General features: G+C 44.9%; 1 protein-coding gene across 10 annotated transcripts in view; it reads left to right on the plus strand.

Moving 5' to 3' along the window:
• The window catches only part of PLEKHA8 (pleckstrin homology domain containing A8), a 44,346-nt gene extending 30,559 nt beyond the window's left edge, over positions 1-13,787 (plus strand). For 4 of the 10 annotated variants that reach the window (XM_016135966.2, XM_036230438.1, XM_016135967.2 and 1 more), the window contains 2 exons: positions 5,901-5,962; positions 10,939-13,787. In XM_016135966.2, coding sequence (XP_015991452.2) covers positions 5,901-5,962; positions 10,939-11,136 — 260 coding nt within the window. In that variant the 3' untranslated portion in view covers positions 11,137-13,787. Of the gene's footprint in view, positions 1-3,649; positions 5,963-10,938 lie in introns of all 10 variants that reach the window. The other 6 variants (XR_004953945.1, XR_004953946.1, XR_001595767.2 and 3 more) reach the window with 3 other exon arrangements.
• Positions 13,788-22,312: the final 8,525 nt, after the last annotated feature.

Below are 22,312 nucleotides of genomic sequence, written 5' to 3' on the forward strand. Positions count from 1 at the left end.
CGCCCTTAGTCAATTTACTTAACCTTTGTCTCAGTTTCCTCATCTATAAAATGGGAATATGATTTCCCTAACAAGGTTGTTGTAAAGATTAAGTAGTTTCATGCATGTGAAAAGATTAGAAAAGCGATACCCGATGAGCACCTAGTAGAAGTTAGCGTCTGTTGTCATTCATATTTTTATTGTCATGATATACGAAGTTGATAACCTGCCGGAAAATGGGGTTCATTTGTCCCAAATCAGAAATGAAAAGTTTACAATACTCATGTGCCAAGCCAGAAATTTCTCTCCAGGCTATTTTCTTAACGTGGAGATTTCACACTGGCCAAGAGACTTCTCCACCTGTAGGAAATGCAGAAGATGGGGATTCAGCCCTAGGTGCCTGGTGGCCTCGACATAGCACACGATGCCATTGCTTTGTCCGCTTTGTGAGGGGAAGAGGGGGGGGTGCTCATCTCGCTTCCCCTCTGCTGGAGCCAGGATGGCCTAGAACCCACTGCCTACCAGACGCTAGCAACTGGAAAGGAAAGCTTTGCCCCTGGAGGTGGAGAGGAAGGCGAGGATACGCCCTATCTGCGCAGCCTCCACCCCTACGCGACCCCTTTGTCTCCTCTACATTTTACTGGATTTAGAGCCTGGACACGAAAATGCTGATTCTGAGAAGCGAGAGACTTGAAGGGCAAGTGCTCCTTCAAACCCGAAGTGATTACAGCTCCTCTCAGCTTTTCCTTTCCTCTCTGCCCCTTCAGCACTCTCTTTCAGTGAAAAGGAAAGGAGGGAGCTGCAGATCTGAGATTTGCATCCTGAGATCCAGGATTATTTCAGAGTTTTGCATGACTTAAATCCTGTCTTGCTTTTAGGGATCCGTGTTTTTCTGCCGATGTTTAATGTGGAGAGAGAACATTCCCCTAACCAGCTCGCCCTCCCCTCCAGCCACAGACACCAGCAGCTCTGTGTAAACAAGTAGTTATATGAGAACTATTTTACACATCAGCTGTTTAGAGAGCCCACATTATTCTGTTTGGTTTAAAGGCTTCTCTTTTCTCATTCTGAAGTCACAACCTTTATAAGTAGAACTGATATCTGGTCTGAAATGAGAAAATTTGGGCATGTAACTAAACAAGGGGGGGGTATATATGCAATTTATGTGTCATATATAGGCAAATTAGCTTGCATGTTTTAAATTTTAAACCTGAATTTGAGTACAGCTACCACTTACAGAGCATGCAGTGTAGGTATGACCCTAGGTTCTTGATAAACATTTTATTTACTCTTCCACATACTCCCCTTTACAGCAAGTAAACAGATTTAAAGAGGATAAGTACCTTCCGTGGGGTCTCAAATCTAGGTCATTGGTTATCAGAGTGGTCCAAGGACCGCAGCATCTTTATCGCCTGGAAACTTATTAGCTATGCAGACTACCAGGCCTCACCTGACACCTGCTGACTCAAGTCTAGCAGAGCCCAGCAATCCATGTGTTAATAAGTGATTCAAATGATTCTGATTGATGCTAAAGTTAGAGACCCACTCATCAAGAGTTAGGACAAGGAAGCTCACTTATCCTCAGCCTCACTTAATTTTACCTTCCTTTCATGATAATTAGCTAGTTCTCCAATGACTGAAAACTTCCTAACGTAGGAACAGCAAGACGGATAAATTAAGAATAAACCTTGACTGGCGCTCCCAAGTTTGAAAACACTGCTTAAGAAAGGTCTTGAGGCAAATGTTCATAAAACTTGTATAATTGTAAGTGTCCTTGAAAATGGAAGATGATGCATGAAAGTCCTAAATGACATATTGGAAGCCTTGGCATCTGTTAACGCTCTGGAAAACACACGTAGAGCCACTGTGTTGCTGTAGCCGTGTGACGAAGGAGGAGCCCGTAGCATCCAGAAGGAGACCTGGGGCTTTAGACGCCCACTTTTGCATTTGAGCCACCACTTAGATTCCCCATAATGATGATTAGAGTGGAATATTTTGGTTGGGCTCATGCCAAGAGCTGCTCTGAACCCCTGTCCTATGGCGTTCCCTAGAGGTCATCCTAAGAAAAGAGTTGAATCCACGAGGCAGATACTCTTAATGACCCACCTATGGCCAGGTCCCTCCATTCACACACAGATGCCACAACAGAATGAGCTGTTGGAGAGCATCCTTGTAAGCGGCAGGAAGAAAAGTTGCTTTGGCCTTTCATGCGCCGTTGGACTAAACATTACACGTTCTGGACTCTTCCTCCAGTGCCAGTTAGCATGTCAGGCATCCCTCACCTCAAAATGATTCCACAAATGTCAAGTAAATGTTAACCGCACCGAGATCTCTAGCACAGAATAGGACAAATTTTAAAAGGATGCTCAGTTTCGTTGTTTACCTTAAAAGGCTTTCAAGACAAGGAGAGCTATGTGAGAGAAAAAGTCCAAACCCATAATCAGATATTTAGTGCCAAATCATAATGCGAATGATTATTCCGAAACTACTGTAGCACACAGATCAAGTCTCTCTCGTCAGCAGCCCCCAGGGCAGGAGCCTCCGATGGCAGAACGGGCTTCCGGCGCGGCACGCTCCTGCCTCGGTAGACCCCGACGGCGAAGGACGCCTCGGTTCTTATTCCGCCTCCGTCCACTAGGCGTTGGGTTGGCTTTTCTCTAGACGTTACATTTTGCCTAAAGTCTAGTCACTATCACGAATTCAGAGGGTACTTTCCTGGTAGCTCGGTTTTTTATTATAAATATTTCAGGCATTTAACAAGTATCACCACTTAGCCTAATATGTGAAATAGTTTAGTGCCGTGCCCACATGCCACCCCTTGTCCCCATGACTTCTCTCATTGTCCAGAGAGGATCCTCATCCTGAATTTGCTCTTTATCATTATATAATACGTACATGTATGTGTATGTCCATAAACAGTATCTAGTTTGTTTTGCATGTTTTAAACTCATTTACATGGTGTCACATTATACACACTCTTCCTCTCTGTCTTTTTCATATTTCTTCGCTCTTTATTCGCTCTCAGACCTCTCCTGGCTCTCAGTCCTGGCCTAAGGGCTGCCTCGTTCAGCTCATCTGCAGAACTGAGACACTTGATTCCTGAGCTAGTGAAAGGCTGACTCTACTTTCCCTGGCTTTGCTTGTCTACTTCCTAAGCTTTGTCTTAAAACTTAGATTTGCATTTCTCCTTTATCCTCTCTGCAACCCAAAGTAACTTTACAAATTCTTACCAGTTATAGATTTACAATAGAGGAACACTTTCTCGGGTGTTCAGTTCCTGGACAGAATAGTCATCCACTAACAGTAATGGAAAAGTTTATTCTCCCTCCGATACTGCCACCAGTGTAGGCACAATCTCTAAGCACCTCATAGCAAGTTTCTCAGTTACCTGTAAAGAAATCATATCTGTATTTTTCCCATAAACAGAATGACAGAATGAATTCTTTCCCCCTCCCCCCCCCAGGAACTGCCTGAAAAGGGTACATCTTTTCATTTTCGTTATTTTGTTTCCCAAAGAATAAACATTCATTTTCTGGCAGAATGGTTTGTGTAACAAGAATGCCCCAAGTTCTCATTGCTTTTAGCTTTGTGACCGTGGGCAGGTCACTACTTCTCTGGATCTTCTGTTTTGTTTTGTTTTCTTGTCTTTTGTTCTTGTTTGTTTGTAAAGGAAGAGAACCGGGCGAGGTGATTGTCAAAGGCTTCCTGCTCAGAAACTTTGACTCAGTCTCCGAGGAACTGACACATCTCAAAGAACTGGGAGAAGGGTATCATTTCTGTCTTTCAGAAGCCAAAAATACTTCCAGATTATAGAACATTCATTATGGTAATGAATGGGTATTACAGTAAAGATTAATGTATTTCATTATCTAATCTCTAGGTAACCAAAATAGGTCAGGCTTAGACTTCATCTTATTTTAATGCAGCCTCACGTGGCAGATATTTGCAGCCCTAGAAGTCAACTAAGGACTTTGGGCCAGTCTTTTTTTTTTTTTTTTTTTAATGAGTTTTATTTCATTTGTTGGTTTTAAATTGAAGTGGTAGCCTTCTGGGGCCTGAGTCAGGATGCCCCCAGGTTCTCTGACCCGCTCTCTTCCCGTTTGGCCACCTGGCTCACAGTTGCCCGGGGAGACTCGTCCCTCGCAAAGTGCAGACAGTGAGGAGGAGGTGCCTCGTCTGGAAGGGCAGGTGGGGGTATGCAACCTGCTGCAGAACAAGCACTCCGTCTTGCTCAGACCAGGCCGCCCACGTTAATTCGGACTCAGCACCCTTGTTTTCTTGCTGTCCCTTGAAAGGGGTGTGGCGAAAGGTTTCGGGGCTTTTTTGAATGGTTGACCGAAATGGCAAAGTGTAGGGAAGGTGTAAAGTCTCTGAGGTCGCCACAGCACTGGATCCAGAGCCCTCACATACAGGTAGTTAGTCCGGCCGGGTGGCTTTGGAGCTGAAGGCTCAGGCACAGGGATGGCCTCAGATGCTGAGACTACAGAGATGTGCGGGTCTCCCTGGTTTCTTCCCTGCCACAGTTCCAGATCAGATTGACCATGATTGTTAGTAGAAAAAATAAGCAGTCTGTATAAAAAAGCAAGAGGAAGAGGCCATCCCCCCGGAGTGCCTGAGCGCTGGAGTGCGCGATCGTAGGCTGCTTTCCTCCTTTTTATGTTTCCCTTATTCTAAACAATGTGCATGCATTCCTCATAAAATACATTTGTTTTTTAAGTACATAGTATATTTTTTTGTAAAACTGCCACCGTGCCTCAGGTGGGAAGTTCAGAACCTTTTACATGACATATAAAGGCCCTCAAAATTCAGCCACAGTCCCAGGGATCTTCAGCCCCAGCGAACTGCTCCCCACTCCTGTTACAATGTAAAATCTCTTTACATCCTATTAAAATGTCACCTAAGCATTGATTGAATGATGGTGGTACTTGTACTAGTGCTGAAACCAGCACATGAAAACACGTAAGTTTGGAACAGAATTTAGATGAGACTAAAACAAGATGAAGAAGGTCAAACAAGCCCCATGATACTCTGTGTTTTAATTTAGGAGTAAGCATTGTAAACTGCTGAGGATCATGCTTAGGAAATAAAATGGAGCATTGAAATAAAAATGCACTACAATGATACAGATCCGTGCCTCCCGAAGATGCATTTACTCCTACGGAAAAATCGATTTTGAATTTTACACATATTGAATTATTTAAAGCCTTCGGGAACACCTCCCTTGCATAAAGTGCAGTCACTTTGTTCTTGAGATTAATTTTTTGTAATTAAAATCATATACCGGTTTTTAAATCTCACTTTAAAACACATTGGGACAAAAATAATGTTTTTACCTTTAAAGTCTAGAATACAAATGACTTATTAATAGGCCTGACCAATGACTTTATAACCAGCTTAGTAACTTTAAGCCATTCTTTCCATGATAGTTGTAATGGTTTCTAGATTTAATGCTGTATATCCAGGATCTTAGGGACACTTAGGACAAACATTCGATGTTCCAGAATTGAATGTTAGAATGAAAAAGAATCTTTAGAGATCCTTTTACGGAGAGAGAAACAGGTAGGTAGAGAGGGCAGCTAAGGGACTGGCTGAGAGTCACACCGCATTTCAAGAAACTGCATTGTTGTATTTTTACTGTTAAATGTATTAAACCTTTCCCCCCATGATATTAAGCCGGAGTTGAGATATGTTGATAGAAGGTAAATGTGGGAATACCTATTTTTCTTTTTTTAAAAAAAAATCTGTGTAGGGTTTTTCCCTGCTCAAGACTTTTCGGATACATAGTCTTGCCATTAGACTTTTTCCATAAGTCCCTAATACCAGTGGGAACAGGCCCCTGCATACATTAGAAAGGACGCGATGCTAGCGGCACATCCAACTCTGATGGCGTTGTTCCTTACGGAGCGTTTCTTCTCTTCAAGATAACGCGTACGGAAAGACGTTACGGCAGCACCACGGCTGGGTGGTTCGAGGGGTTTTCGCGGTAAGTGGTCCTTCGGCCCGAGTCACCGGGTGGTTCTGTGCGGTGTTTCCCTTTGCTCTGTTTTCGAAAATAAGAACAAAAATGTTGCCTGTTAATTTAAGTCCGTGGGTGTTTGTTGTGCGGAAATGTTGGCAACGAAAACACCTGAAGTTAATATAATCCCTAATGTCAACTCTAATGGAAAACTGAATTTTGAAAAGTGTCTCGAGCAGAAGAGGCTGGCGAAGGGGGCGCTGTCCCCTGCCCGGCTGCAGTGCTCGTGGGGAGAGGCACCTCGGAAGCGCTGGCCTTTCCGGACGAGGTGGTGAAGAGTGTCGATCGCTTCGGGCAGGAGGCTGCCCGGGCTGCCGAGGAGAGCCCAGGGGAGCCCTCGAGCTCGTGGCTCCCCCTGCTGCCTGTTGCCTTCCATTTCGTGCATTCCCAGATTTTGATTTATTTTTCCTGACTTGAATTTCATCCTGGACTATTAATTGATTGAATTGTGTGCCAGCGGCGAGGGCTAGAATTCTCTTCTTCTCCGGTTATTTTCATTGTGGAGGTGCGCGTATTCATATACTTGACTCCCGATACCCACCGCCTCCTCCCCAGCAGGTTGGCTTAGGAAGAACACGCGCCTGGGGGTCGCAGGCCCCTGGACAAATCATGTAGCAGGAGTAAGCGGCCCCTTTATGTCAGGAGTGATAGGCGCTCTGCGATTCTGCCATCCGGGGAGAGGGCGGCCTCAGTTGCAGCCATGTCTAGGCCGAGTCTCGTGTAGTGGTGCACCAGGAAACGTCGGAATTCTTTGGAGGGTCAAGGGATAAAAATAGCCAAGCAGATGATGGGGTTTTTTTTACTGATTTAAAGGACACGAGGCATCATCTGCCAAGGTAAGAACTGTTTAGGTCATGATTTTTTAGGAGGCAGGTAAAGAAAGTGGGAAGAATTTACAGTGGAAGAAATCAAATTTAGGGAAAATGAAATCTTTTTTGAAAGCGTGGGCATGACTAGCTCCATGTCCTACTGTCTGCCGGACTAGAAGCCAGACCAGTTGCAGCTATGGACTGCCCACACGTACCTGCAGTGCATGTTTAACAGCCAGAACAAGAGCTGCCGTGTGGCTGCTGGACAGGTGCTTCCACATTCACGATCTTGGGTAATCCTCGGGATTAACTCCCACTACTTTATAAACTCAGAACTCTTCATGCCAGTGCCCGAGTGCCAGAGTGAGGCGATGGCAGAGCCCAGGGCTACACCCAGATCGCTGTCTCCACAGGCCGGGACTCATCACCCACAGTGCAGCTCTCTGCAGTGAAGATGGAGTGATTGGGAAGCTGCCAGTGAACAATCAGTCAGTGCACGCCGCTGCGCCCCCTGGCCCCCCTGAGCGAACGCTGCGATTGCCTGCGGGTGTCTGACACCCGCGCTTCCTCGGGGAGATGGCGAAGCGTAGGAACACTGAGCTAGTTGCGCATCATATGAGGAATGTGAATGGTTTTTTGTTTTCTAGTCTGGAAGGCAGAGTCTTATCCTGAAATATTAATAATTCAAAAGATATTGACAATAAGAATGCAGCCATAGCAGAAAATTTATCAGAGGCATGAGTCTTTCAAAGGACTTTATAACTAGAAGGATTTCCCCCCAATATATAGTAATTTAAACATATCGTAAAACATCGTAGAAATTTTGGAAGACTAGAAAGGGGGAAAAATTTAAAGTGTCCATGTTCTCATCACTCCATAATAACCATTTTTAATATTTTTGTATTTTACCTTCTCAACTTTTATTTTTATATCCCGTTACGTGTTCTTTTAAATGTTGTCCTATTTAACTTTACATATTTACCTATATGTCTACTTAACACGTGTTTATACATAATCTACATGTTTATATTGTATGTGTTTAGTTATCTGTATTTTGTATACTTGCTCTATACGTGCATATAAATTTTTTGACATTTAGCTCGTAGTGTGATTTTGTATCTTCCCCCCACACGCACACTTAATAGATTCTCTCATGACCATTTTTAAATACCGTAAGAGTCTTTGAAAATCATGATTTTTTAGTGGCCGCATAATATTTTTCTAGTACGGAGGTACCATAGTTTATTCGTCCAATTCTCTGTGTTGGAAATTTAAGCTGGTTCAAAGTTCATTATTACAAATAAAACAGTATCTGTTCATACGCATTTTTTACTAAAACTCTTATTTCCTAAAAATAGGTTCCTAGAAGTAGAATTGCCATGTCTCATACCAATAACTACAACCACAATTTAGAATTTTGAGCACTTACTTTGCACTAAACATTGCTTTAAGTGTTTTACACATGTGAAGTTATTAATTTCCTCACTCTGAGGTTAAGTTCCCTTATTTTCCCTACTTACAGGCAAAGAAACCGAGATACAAGTTATAGAGTAAGTTATAGAGTAAGAACATTTGGAAGGCTCTTGACATTATTGCCAGTAGTTTTTAAAGTTACTGGCTTTAAAGGAAATAGATTTTGTCAAGCGTTTGGCAACAGCCTCATCAGCAGAGGTGCCAGACCTGCCCTTTTGGCCTGTGCACTGTTGTTCTTTATTGAGTTTCCCAGTAGGCTAATTAGTTAGCAGGGGCAGATTCGTTTAACTGATCACGGTTGCTCAGGAAAATATCTTTACACTGAAGTAATTTAACTCATTCTCCAGCCAAATAGTGAACTTATATCTTTGAAAAGTTATGACTTAGGAAACCAATGGCCAGTCCAGGCCCTGCCTCTCGCATGGCCACGTGACCTTTGGGTTCCCTCTTCAGTCGAGTTCTGTCGTTTCCCAAATAGACTTGGCTGTAGCACAGCCTTCTGTGATGAACCTTCGAGAAACTCTTTGGACCTCACTCTGATAAAACGTAAAAAAAAAAAAAAAATTATTACTTAAAAATATGTGTATAATGTTCGCTTTGGTTTTATACCAAAAAGTCCAGAGAGGTTATAACAAAAGCCTGCAGTCCCTGCCTTCTGCTCCCCACTTCCCAGACTCACTCCAAAGAAGCCACTTTCCAATACTGGCTGTTTCTTCCAATTCCTCCATAATTCTAAGAATGTCTGTGGTTCTCTGTGGCCTTATCCATCACAGATTAGAATTGACCTCTCTAAGACCTTGCTATCACAGACTCACCTCCCAAAGTAATGATGTCACGAGTTAACATGACAAGATGAGCCAAAATTCTGTGGGGTTTTTTTGTTTTTTGTTTTTTTTTTGGTTCTTACATGTTTTGTATTTTTTTTCCTGCACCATCAGATCCTTCAAATCACCATCACTCTCAATTCACAAGTATATCAGATTTTTTTCTTGGAGACTCCCCCTTCAGAACTGTCTAAACTCTTATTACAACCTGAATTAGTTGTTCAGGCCTGTTGCATGCTATTGACCTAGGACTGTTCTTCACCAGTTTTCCTATATTAAATCCCTACCTCACTCTAATTTTATTTCCTAGGTCCTGTAACTTCCTGTCTCTTGATCTAATCCATCGCTGAGTGCCCTCGTACCTAAAAACGTCTTCATTCTGCTCTTTTTTTCTAGAGTGATGCTTTGGCTGGTATAAAGTTCTAGGTTAATAATGATTTTCTCTCAGAATTTTGAAAGCATACCTCTATTGCCTCCAGCTTCTTCTGTTACTATTATAAAATTTAATGTCATTCTAATTTCTGTTCCATTTGACATAAACTCTTCCTCATCCTCTTATGGATACTCTTAGGATCTTTTCCTTTTCCCCTTTTGGTTTTGATCATTCATGATGCTAGGCACTTGGGTGGGTATTTAAATCTGGAGACTCGTCCCTTTCAGTTTGGGGAGATTTTCTCACATGTTAATTTTGAATAATTGCCTTCTCTTCATTCTTGGCTCTCCCCCGTGTGCTCCTACCATTGTTTGAGTATTATTTTGTGCCAGGCTGTGGGTTAAAAACATCATCTATATCCCATTAACCCTTCAAATAAGGAGAGTGGTATCAGTTCTCTTCTACAGGTGAGGAAACTGAGGTTCTAGGAGATTAACACTTTGTGGTCCGTGAAAGGTTTGGAGTTCAGGTCGCAGTCTTCACACAAGCCTGTGCATGTTAACTGCCAGTTACTCTCCAGCTGCAAAAAGGGGCGGGGAGGGGGCATTGATTCTCAAAGATCTTCAAATTCTGAGTATAAGGGAGCTCAGGAAAGCAGCTGTAGAGTGATAATTCAGGCTTCCGGAAAGTCTCCAGAGATCTCAGCAGAGCCAGCCCAGTGCATGCCAGACAGCCGAAGTTAGCAAGCTTAGGGGATGTGGGCCTGCAGAGGGGAGGCGGCTATGAGGAGCCCAGGACATCGCCTGTCTCGGGAGTGGAACGGTGTGATGTGGTGCCCGAAAACACAGAGACGATCATCTGTGAACTGGGGTATAAACCGTACGGGGTTCTCATGAAGATCAGCTGGGATAAAATGCACTATTAAAATGTCGGCGCACAACAAATGTTAGTTCCCTTCTTTTTTAGAAAATGTTCAATCAGGAGTGCAAAGGAAATATTACCCGTGTGGGAGGAAATAGGAGATGTGCAAAGGAACGTACGTATAAAGATGAGGCACAGATAGGAGGGAGAGCCATGGGAGGCTGGCCACGCGGGCCAGGCTGCGGTAGCCACGCGCATTCTGGAAGATTCCGAGGGGTCAAGGGGCATAGTCTGCATCACACCGTGAACGAGAAGGGAGCTTTTCTCACATGCTTTTTCTCTTAGTATTTCCTGACTCGATGACATTATAAGTACATACTTGCTGCTTCTAGCCATAAAATTATTTTATTTGGTGCTTGTAAAAATTTTTTTGAGCCCACAAATTGGAAGGGTATATTCCTGTTTTTTTATTCTTGCTCTCCTCAGCTGTGTGTGTGTGTGTGTGCGCGCGCGCGTGCGTGTGCACGCAGCCCTCGTGAACACGAGTGAAGTGTGGAAGAGGTCGGGACGTGACGCAGACTCTCACCGGCAATTCTTTTGCAGTTAGCTCTGAGGGCAGCTCCGTCCTATGAAGATTTTGTGGCGGCGTTAACCATAAAGGAAGGAGACCACCAGAAAGCAGCTTTCAGTGTCGGCATGCAGAGGGACCTCAGCCGGTACCTCCCTGCCATGGAGAAGCAGCTGGCCATCCTGGACACCTTGTACGAGGTCCACGGACTGGAGTCGGACGAGGTGGTGTGACGGCCCGGGGCAGCGCCGCCGCCTGGCTCCGGGGAGTGGAGTTTGCCGACCTGTTTTGTTGCTCTGCTTACTTTCCAGCAGCTTCGCCCTCCCCAGCCCCTCGGGGGCGCGGGGCGGCGGAGGCGAAGCCTAGAGCTTTTATATATAATTTTTTTAAATGCATATGTGTTCTGTGTGTTTAAAACTCAAGGTGCTATATATTTCAGTTCAAAGGGCCTCCTGGAAACCAAATCATAGCTGTTACATAGACTTGAACGGCAAGTGACAAGAGCAGATTTGACGGTTGGTTGGTACTGTGTTTTGTTTTGAACTTTTTGAGTTTTAATGGGCCACCCAAACCCAAGCTGAAAATGAACAAATTCTGAATCAAGGACTGTAACTCATAGCCAGGGTTTTAATCAACTTAGACTAAAAATTTGGAGGGAGCCGTGCCCCGTTGTTAAAGCTGTTGAAATACAGAGTCTTCTGTCCCCAGACATTCTCCAGAGAATCCTCCCCTCCGTGACTGTGGCCAGTAGGAGCCCCTGTCGTCAAGGTGCTCAGGGCATTGGCTTGACCGCGTCAGTGTGGGAGGTAGGTGGCCTAAACACGAAGTGCCATCAGTGTTTACAGGCGGGCAGACCATGGCTCCAAAGGGGATGGCGGTGTGAACTCACCCCCGCATCGGGGACAGTGTGGGAGAGGTGGGGCAGGTCCCCCGCAATGACCCCGTCGTAGTGCCCACCTGTGCCAGCACGCTCTCCCGTGCACGTTCTCGTTCGGGTGTCATGCCGAAGCCGACATTCAGGGATGACCGCCCAGTTTCAGACGTGAGGCTTAGAGGCTGAGGGAGTTGCTCGCAGTCACACAGCGTCTGAGTGGAGGAAGCAGGTGATTCCTCAGTGACCTGGACCACCTCTGCATCACGGTCACATGGAGTACTTCCGCAGAAAGCAGACCCCCAGGCCTCTCCCTGCCCCGCGGCCCTGGAACCCGGGGCTAGGACTCAGGACTCTGCGTTCGAATAGACTTTGCAAGTGATTCTTGTGCACACATGGTCGAAGAGCCATGAGGTTAAATTCTAGTTTACAGAATTCCCAGTCTTCTCCATGAATTAAACGATGTGTCCTTTTTTCAAAGAGGAAGAGACCGTTTATTGTTGAAGTAACATAGTTAAAGGGAGAGTGAGTGAGGAGTGGACCGAGGTCACTCAGCAGCTTTCTGACAGTGGCGGCGCCTGCCGCAGGCCCTGGTGGCGCGTCCGGGGGCCGCGGTGCTGAGCACGCACTCCCGTTGGTCTCGGTCCGTCCACCATCGTGCAGAGTGAGCTGAATGCAGCTGCTCATCGACTTCAGAAGCTGTGGAACTGTGTCAGAGTTCACTGGTGGCATTCATTCTTTCCTAAAAATGCCTGGTGTGGGCATTCTTTTGAAAAGAGTGACCCTCAGACTGTGGCTGGTCCCCATCTCTCAGTAGACCAAGCTGCCAAGAGTGTGTGTGAGAGAGAAGCCCATTAGAGGCCACCCGTTGATAGTAGCTGGAAGAGAAGTTCCAGTGTGAGGTAGTTTCCCAGGGGCGAGGGTGCATCCCTTTGAGGGGCACAGGTGAATGCAGCCTGGGCAGCGCCAGGTGACGCTGTTCCTAGGGCAAAGAGATCCCCCCACCCCCTTAGGCAGAGAGGTTATGGAGGGAGGATTAATGATTTCGTCTTTGGCTGTCTTTGAACCAATGAGCATTTATTTAGCTCACATTTAGGATGCATTTCCTCTGCTCACATGAGGATGTCTGGAAAAGGCTTCAACTTAGAAAAGCAGCATCAAATGTTTAAGGCCGGGTGCTAAAATGATGCTGATTCTTTTGTATTCGAGCACTTCCTGTTGGCAGCTGCCAAGACGGGTGTGTGGTCCTTCCCCCCCCCTCCCCCCGTCCCCACAAGTGGCCAGCATGGTTCTCCCTCTAGCTGGTGTGACTATGAGGGTGGAACTAGGGGATAATTTAGAATTCCTGCCCTTACGCAGCCTCCTAAAAGGGAAAAAGAAAAAACAGCCAATCTACTCTCACCTCGAATGACGACACTTTTAGGCGCTGCGCCCTTGGGAGGGGCGCTCCCAGAGGTGGTAAGCGCAGTGAAGCTTGACCGTCCCGAGGGGCTGCTGGTGTTCCCTGTCACCTCAGACGAACTCGTGTGGTCTCTTGGGGCGGGTGGGGGGGCACGCCGAGGATACCGCAGATTTGTCCCTGATGCTCTGAGCACATGCAAAAAGCACACTGCTCGGCATGGCCCCTTGGCGCGTACACAGGCGCCGCCGTGGTGTGCAGCGCTCGACTCCCGGGGAAGAACGCTGTAACACATAAGTATGCTGGGCTCTCTGGGAACCCGGGGCAGAACAGCTGGAATGGCGAATGAGTTGCATTTTCTGCTCACCCTTTTCCCAGACGTTACCCTGTAGGATGAGTCCGATGTTTTTTGATAGGTACTTTCCTCACTGGAGCATGTTAAGTTTGCCTGTGACGTGTCAGATTCAGAGAGTCCTTCAATAAGAATACCTAGACGTTGAACCTAATGCCAGACGATCGGTTGACCTTGACCTGAAGCTTGGCACAGGCAGAGCTTCCTCCTGAACCTACAGTGTCTGCTTCTCCATTGTAATTAAAGTCCTGATTTGCGCTGATTTGCATTTACTGTCCAAGAAGAGAACAGAGAGCAAAGATCGTGCAGGCTTTCCCTCCCCACGAACCTCCAGGACCTCGGGGGATCGACGCTTTCGTTCACCCGGACAGTGAGAGGAGGTAAGACGACGCCGGCGTGTTCGCCGGCCCAGCCGGGGACTTGCTCTCATCGCTCGGGCGTGTTTAGGGTCCCTTTGCAAGAGTCACCGTTAGATCCTGAGGAAAAAGGTAATGTGTCTTCCAGGTATCAGGAGAAGCTAGTAAGTAACATCGGAGACCCCTCCCAGGCCCTCCGTACCCACCATTTTCATATCCCACCGCCGAAGCCGGGCTTCCCACTCGAGAGGGATCGATGTGTGTTTGTCTAACCGAACAGAATCCTCTCAATGATGGCAATTTTTCTGTCCTTCCAAAGCAAATTTGACTTCCGATAGCTAATCGTGGTGAAGCTGTGAAGTTGGAGAGACACCTTTCTGGGGCGAAACCAGCTTGTGGCTGTGGTTTTCTCGCCAGCCCCGCAGGGGGTTCTAGAAGTGGGACTTGGCATGGCGCGCGTGGCGGTGCCCCAGGGATCGACTTTGAAAGGCGGTGCTCATTCGGCGTGGGGCGGTGGCTGGAGGCGCCTCGTCGTCATCATTTGCCTGCCGTTCTGAACAGAAAGATTCCCCACCTGCCGTATGTCGCGAGGGCTCTCTGAACTCCTAGCTCAGCCTTGCTGCGTCTCTCCTGTCCAGTGCCCCCATCAGAACACCGACCACACCCCCCCCCTTTAGCGGTTCTGCCCCGTTCAGCAGTACCTCCTGGCACAGACCTAACCCAGGGTTAGGGGGTTCGGTTCCCCTCCCAGACCGCAAGAGCTTCCCGACCCCTCTCTCCACTTGTAGCTGTAAAGCAGGTGGTCGCCATGACGGGTCGCATCTGATGTCGGGTGGGTGCTGCTGGAAAGGTTTGCAGTCTTCTCGTTTTCGATTATTAATTGCATTTTTGTATATATCCAAAAAGTTAATGCTTTCACCTTTATATTTTCAGAAAAGTGCTTTTAATTTAAAAGAAAAAAAAAAAGTATGTGATTGGGACCAGCACTTTTCTTTATTCAATTTGAAATAAGTAAAGGAGCTGACGTAGGAGGTATCTTATTAAGGAAACTTAATCCGATCGTGAAAATCATACATGAGGAAACGCTTAAGGCAGCAGAGAGCGTCAGAGGGTCCTGAGCAGTATAAAAGGATGTGAGACATTTCGGAAACTCTCTGAAGGAAACTTATTTTTATGGATTATTTTTTTTCTTACTAATCTGCCACGTCCTGCAAGAAGCCGGTTACATAATGGTGCGTTTCCGAATCACTGATTAAAATCGGCCGCTTCTGATTTTAGTCGTAGGTTCTACAACTCTTCAGCTTCCCCACCCTCGTGTTTCGTTTTTTTAAGGTGAACTACCAACCCTCTTTTACATTTTTAGATTTAGAATTTTAAGTGAAATGAGTGTACGTTCAGCTGTCGTTCAGTCAGCGGAGCCGCGGTGTCTGGTCGGCGAGGGCCCGGCCGGGGCCGCCCTGACCTGGTCAGTGCGCGTGCGGGCCGGTGGCGTGCGGTGACCCCGCGCTCCCATGACGTGTGTGAGAACTGCGTTCTTCCCGGCGTCCCTTTGTAATCCGCAGTTGCTTCCTCAGGGGTTTCATAATAATGGCATAAAATATTCACTAGCTGTCTCATGGCATTTTAAGGTTGCTCATCTATTGTAAGCTGTTAGGGGTCCTCTCAACGGTCCCGTGAACACACTGTCTGCCAGCCCGTCTCCGAAAGCATTCCCACTTCCCACCCTGTCGCAGCCAGTAGTCCTGTGTACAGGGGCCGTCTGCATGATTTCTTCTTGCACTGCTGCATTAAGGCACTCCAGGCCACGATTAAGCGATTATCGACGGTACAGTTGACGCATGCATTGATCTTTCTCCTCCTCTGTCTTTATATAGCCTTTCATTAAAAAGGAAAATACATACCACTATGTAACGCAAAAGTTTCCAAAATTCTTTCGTTACCTTTGTAATCGCCTGTCTTTCAGAGTGAACAAATGTTTTCAGCTAAGCTATGTGAGTACGCAAGGAAGAGATTCTGCTCGTTTTAAGCATCATCCTTTCTCTTACATATTATAAAGTGTGGTCAGTGTTTCCTCCCTGTACTTTATAAACAGAAACCGCCCTGGAGTGGTTGGCACCCCATGCAAAGCCGATCTCGTTGGCAGAGACTCCTGTTCTTGTGTCTCTCTATAGGTGTGCATGGAGTCAGTGATGACAAGAAGGGTTATCTACAAGTCATTTCTGGAAGGCTCATGAGCCAGTCTCATGGCACATTTGATGTATGAGTCCCCTGTGTCACGATAGTTTCACTAGAATGTCAGTAAACAACCCGACTACCTCATGTGAAATTGGCTGTGGACAATCCGTGTCGTACGAGACGTGTGTTAAAGCCAATGTAATCTGGTTAATAGATTGGACAAAGCGATGTCTCTCTAAAGAAGAAACACATTAGACCAGATGCCAAAGGCGACAGCGTACATTGATTTCCCTGGATTGGTTTTTTATGTCGATGTTTAGTTCTACGCCCAGCATTCTTATCTTGAATGTGGTTTCATAGATCCATGTACTTTGAATATCTGTCACGCTCAGTCTTATGTTACCTGTTCTTGTCCTTCGGCATTTTGATTGAGCATCATAATGACAATAGAAAGCAAGTATCGAGTGTTTTGTTGATTTCTTCATCATAATGGACCTTGACTTCGAGTATAATGTGTTGGAGCCTTTTAGGACCAGCCAATGAATGAGGATTTTACGTGTAGGTTTCGTGTACAACTCTGTCCAAGTTCTTACTCTGTATCTTGTGGGGAGGGGGAACAAGGGAGGGTTTTACTTTTTTTGCAAAAATGTTTGAAAACATCTGTCAGATTTTATATTCATTAGTTATAATAAACTTATTTTTAAAGTATTTTATCAAGTGCTTCTCTTAAAGATATTTGTATGGTTTCTTAGAATAAATAAGGACAGATCACAGAAGCTTCACCCCCTAAAGCCCAACAAATGAACTACCAAAGTAAGTAAAACTTCGAAAAGTAAAAACCACTTAAGTTCGCCAGCAGCGAAGCATGGGAAGGAGCCCAACCTTGAGCTTTAAGCCTCAAAAGACAACTGCCGAAGAAAAGACCAGAAAAGCGCAGATTTTCTGGTGAGAATGAGAAGAGCTCTGTCTGAATCCTGACCCACTGTGTGTGTGTGTGGAGGGAGGGAGGGGGTGTGCAAAATCCAGAATTCGCATCAACGTCTCAGGTTTTGTAGTGCTGATTCAGCTGATTCAGCAGTTGGCCAGGATGGGCAGCCTTCGTCTTCCTCTGCGTGCCTTAGGCGAGGGGGCTTAGCTGGGGAGGGATGGGTGCCACGAGGGACCGGAACAAACTTCTCATCCACGAATTAAGAGAAACACCCACGTGCCAAGGATCTTCCCCGCCCCACGATATGGTAGATACGTCTCCTCTCCGTTTGGAATTCAACCCGGTGCAGTACTTAATGCACATGTCAGAAAAGAGCAAGGTCCAGCTCCTCTGATAAAAGCCTGTATGCACAGCCCCTTCGCCTCCCCGTGCAGACGCAGACAAGCCCGGCTCAGGTTCGGCTGGTGTTAGTTATTAAACTGTCGAAATACTTCTGGACTAGAAGGTAAATAACCAGTATCTGAAGGGTCTAATGCTGCTCTGGTCCACCCCCACCCACCCCCCACCCCGCCAGCCTCTGTCACAACCTCCCCTAACTTCAGACCACTCCACAATCCAGCAACTAAAGGACTAACATGGCCCCACAGGGAACCTTCGAAGCCCTGCCCCAGAGCCGCCGCCCACCTCTGTTCTGCCTGCTCGGTGAGTGTGTCATGCTGCTGATTAAGTATGTGTCACATCATCCATGACAGGAAGTATACAGAGCACAGACGAAGAGAAGTAGTCGTCACGTAAGACGGCAAACGTGCCAGGGAGAACAGGCCAACGCCACTTCAAAGCAAATGAAGGGTCAGGTCGGGGTTGCCCACCTTAAACATGAGCAAATTTACATAAAGCCACCTGGCAGCTATGTAAATACGCCGCCAGCAAAGGGAGTGCAGTGGGGAAGAGTCGCAACCAGCTGGGAGAGAAAGCTGGTCTAAGAAACAAAGCTCCTGTAGGGGTATTGTGTTCTCAGAGAACTTCAAAAGAACACGAATTCAATTAAATGAGAGCTCATGTGAGCTGATCAAATAGAGGAATGAGATTTTTAAAAGGCAGTTAAGGAAATGACCAGAAGGACACTATTTTAGAACAAATAAATGAATTCGAGCAAAAAGAAAAAGTCGAAAAACAATCTATAACAGAAAAAGGACTTGAGATGACAGCAAAGTGAAGAATCAAAAAGATTAATTCTTGAGAGAGTAATTGTAGGAAGACAAAGATATTGTAATGTGTAATTGGTGACCAAAAAATAAAAAAAGAAAGAAGAAAGATCTAATACAGAAAACTTTTCCTGAAGGAATTAAACACTAAATTGAAAAAGCATCCTGTGTTTTAGAGAAGTTCACAGAAAGCACTTGACAGCAAAACGTATCCTGATCAAGTCAGTGAACTTCAAGAATGAAAAAATTCTTCATTCAGGCAGGAAAAGCAAGTCACCAAAGGGTCTCTAGCTTCTTTACCTCAAGATTCAGTGACAGGAGACAAAGGAATGCAGCCCAAGTTCTGAGTGTGAAAACAGTGGCTTCCGTGTCTGACCGGCAGCCAAGTTGTCAACAGAATGTCGGGCACTCTTAAGCATGCGAGGCCTCTGGGAATACCACACCCACGAGCCCTTCCTAAGAAAACCATTCGGTAGGAGAGACGACTCCAATAACTGGAGGAGCTTACCGTGAAAGGACTAGTGGTGAGCGCCGAATTCATATGAAGAACCAAGACCAAACTGGGAATTAGAGTCATATGGTTGATAGACATGACGAATGTCATAAACCTTTATAATGTGACTGACAAATCGGGAGTGAGGGAATCTTTTTTGGTAACCTTTTTTTAAAAAAAATAAAATTCAATGGAGTTTTAAAGAAATACCTGTTGGGATAAAGAAATATTTAAAGTTTAATAATTGCTTCAGTTTCGTTTCTTAAATACAAGCAAATTAGCTGAATGCTATTTTTTAAAATTTATCTGTATCTGTAAAAAAAAAAAAAAAAAAGGTCAGAAATGATGTTTACCTGGTTAATGATGGTTATTTTTAAGTGGGTATTGATTTTATTTTACTCTTTTCTTTGTATTTTACTATATGGATTGACTCGTTTGATAACCATTCTGTCTTTATTTTTAAATGGAGTTGGTTTTTTTCAAAAAACAAGGTTAAAAAGCCTTGTGTAGTGTAGGTAGACCCCGGGCATACGCCATTGCCCGTAATGACAGTTGCTCTATAACTCCTAGCAAGGTGCTCGAAATTTTTAACTTAATCTCACCACGGTTTCTTTTTTTCCACTGGTTATTTTTCACTCAAAAACGTCTATTCCTTTACCCACACAAAGATATTACTCGGATCCCATTTTATAGGACTCATAAGTGTTGGATTCTTTTACGGCTGAAAACAGAACACCAGTATGGTACCCAGAGACTTGCCCAGGACATCTGAAACAAATGAAAAAGTGGAAAAAGAAGCCATTTGGACTGGCCGACAGTCGTCTTACGCGAGGAAGCCAGAAGGACTCAGCAGCAAGGGGATTTTGCACATGGACTGGCTGGAGTCCATCTGAGGAGCTGAAAGGATTCTTTCTTTGTGCTTCTGTAAGTTTGGAAATGAAATGTCAACGCTTTCTCTGCCCAAGTGAAATTGCAGGGCAATAGAGCTGTGGTTCGGTATTAGCTAATGCTATTCAAACCCAGCTGCCAGCAGTGGCAGAGGAGACAATGCAGCAGCAAACTGTTCAGTAAGCATTTCAGGCCCATTCAGCTTTATGTTTGTGGAAGCCCGTGGAAGCCCTGTGTTCTATTGTGATGTGTGAGAGCAACTCAGGACCCTCTCTCCCTCTTTGTCACACAGAGTTTTATAAAATCCCAAGTCCTAGACTTAATCCTACACTTAACTAGCTTGCGGAGCTGAAAGACTCCTTCATATGTCATGGGGGTCGTAAAAACCACCCCAAAAGGCTGTTAGAAGGATCAAATCAGGAATCGAGCATAATGTGCATTGCACGGTGTCTGGCACGGGGTAAGAGTTCCCAAACTGGTGGCGATTGGGAGATCAGAAGTTGTTACCATTTTAAAGTGAGGTGTAGCTCCACCAGACCTGGGCTTTTCCTGGCTAAGTAAGACTTTTATTTATTTGGGCCACTTGTCCCCTTAGGGAAGGTTCCCCCCTCTGCCCTGAATGTCTTCAAGGAGGAGACCTTCACCTCATCATGTCCCCCATGTGACACTTCTCCTTTCTTGCCTGAGCCCTGGAGCCAGCTGTCTCCCAGGTGGGAGATTCTGGAAGAATGGCTAACTGATTCCAGAAGAATGGCTAAGTGAGTATTAGGGTGGACCTGACACTCTACGTAGGACCCCTCCCCCTCACTTCAGAAGACAGCTCATATGTTTTTCTGCCCTGATCTCCCCTATGCTTGTTTTGGAACACACTAGTTTCTTTGAGTGACTGCCCCTTGCCACGCCGAGCTCTGGCTGGGCTGCCAGTCACTTCTCTGGCCACAGCAGTCGGCACGTGATCCAGAGCTGGCCCGTCCTGAGACTTCCCTGGAACTGTATACTTGGACTCTGGGAGAGCATTATGAACTGCATGTTTGTGTCCCCCCAAAATTTATATGTTGAAACCCTAACCCCCAGTGGGACTGATATTAGCAGATGAGGTCTTTTGGGGGTAATTAGCATTAGATTAGGTCATGTCTGAGAAAAGATAAAGACTTAAAATAAATATTAAAAGGTAAACTATGATCATGGGTTAGAAGATCAGATATTGATGAGATGTCTCCAACCAGGCGATTCTCCAGCTCCAGCTGTGTATCCTAAATTCAACTCAGTTCAGTCCTAACACTATCTGCCTAAAGAAAGCATCAAATTAAGGGCTCAGTTCTGCAAGATTGCCCCCAGCCCACCAGATGCTACCTGAAAGCCCAGGCTGTCACCTGTACTTCCCATTGAGCAGCTCTGGATTGGAGATTCCTGCAACCCCCTCTTGTGAATTACAGTTCAATAAAATTTTTTAAAATTCCAGTAGGATTTTCATAGAAATCGATGAACTAATTCTCAAATGTATATGGAAATGTAACAGACCTAGAAAAACCAGAACGATCTTGAGCGTTAACAAAGTTGGAGAACTTAACGTTAGCTAAAATCAGGACTTTCCATAAAAGTACTGATCATGATGGCACAGTGTTAAGATTCACGGAACAAGAGAGTTCAGAAATAAACCCACATTGACATAATCAATTAGTTTTTGGTCAAAGTACCAAAGTAATTCAGTGGTGAACAAAAGACAAAAGGTACTGGAACAACTAACTGCCTATCTATACGGGGAAAAAGATGAACTTTGGCCCGTCCCTCACGCCACACGTAATTAATTCAAGAGCATGGAACTAAATGTAAAAGTGAATGAGGTCTAAAGAGTCTACAAGGAAACATGGGGCAATGTCTCAGTGAATTTAGGATAGATAAGATTTCTTAAGATATAACAACACTATAATGTAGGTAACTCATTTAAATGTTTAAAATTCAGTAAAAAGTTTTCAGGAACAGCCAGGTGAAAACAGCAGGCCAACATTGCAAGGTCAGAATACCTAGATCAAAAGAGCATGTTCAAAACATGAAGAATTCCTACACAGAAGGCAGAAAAATTTACGAAGAATATGACTAGATAACTCACAAATGAGGCCGGTGGCTTAGAGAAATGGGCATTGGTGAGCAGTTTCAAACACAATCGGCCATTCAGGGCTCTTCCTCTGGGTTTTGCTCGTTCATTCTTTTATCATTTTTCTCCTGGGTTTTTATCTCATTTTAAATTCTAGTTATATTGGTTATATGAATAACAAACATCATCTCTTATATGGTAGCTTGTCTTTTCATTTTGTTTCTGATGCCTTTTGTTATAAAACAAGTTTTTAATTTTAATATCAAATGGATCCGTTTTTCTTTTACGATTAATGCTTGTTGGGTTCCATTTAAAAAATAATTGCATATTCTACTACTGCTAAAACATCATGTGATATTTTTCCTAAAAATGTAATAATATTTCACCTTTAGGTCTCTAAACCCTCTGGAAATTAGTTGTGTATGGACTGTGGTATGGATTGGTTTTGTTTTCCTTATGAATACCCACTGGTATCAGCACTGTTGGAGTTAATCCTTTTCCTATAATTTAAATGCCATCACTATCATATATAAATTAGTTTAATTCTAGACTCTCTTCTGTTCCATTTGCCTAATTGTTGCTTTTTAGGCCAACACCACACTGTTTTTTTAAAGAAAATGTTGATGTCTGTTGAAGTCAATTCCCTC

This window comes from Rousettus aegyptiacus, unplaced genomic scaffold (assembly GCF_014176215.1).
Source record: "Rousettus aegyptiacus isolate mRouAeg1 unplaced genomic scaffold, mRouAeg1.p scaffold_m13_p_13, whole genome shotgun sequence".
In the NCBI taxonomy this organism is placed as follows: domain Eukaryota; kingdom Metazoa; phylum Chordata; class Mammalia; order Chiroptera; family Pteropodidae; genus Rousettus; species Rousettus aegyptiacus.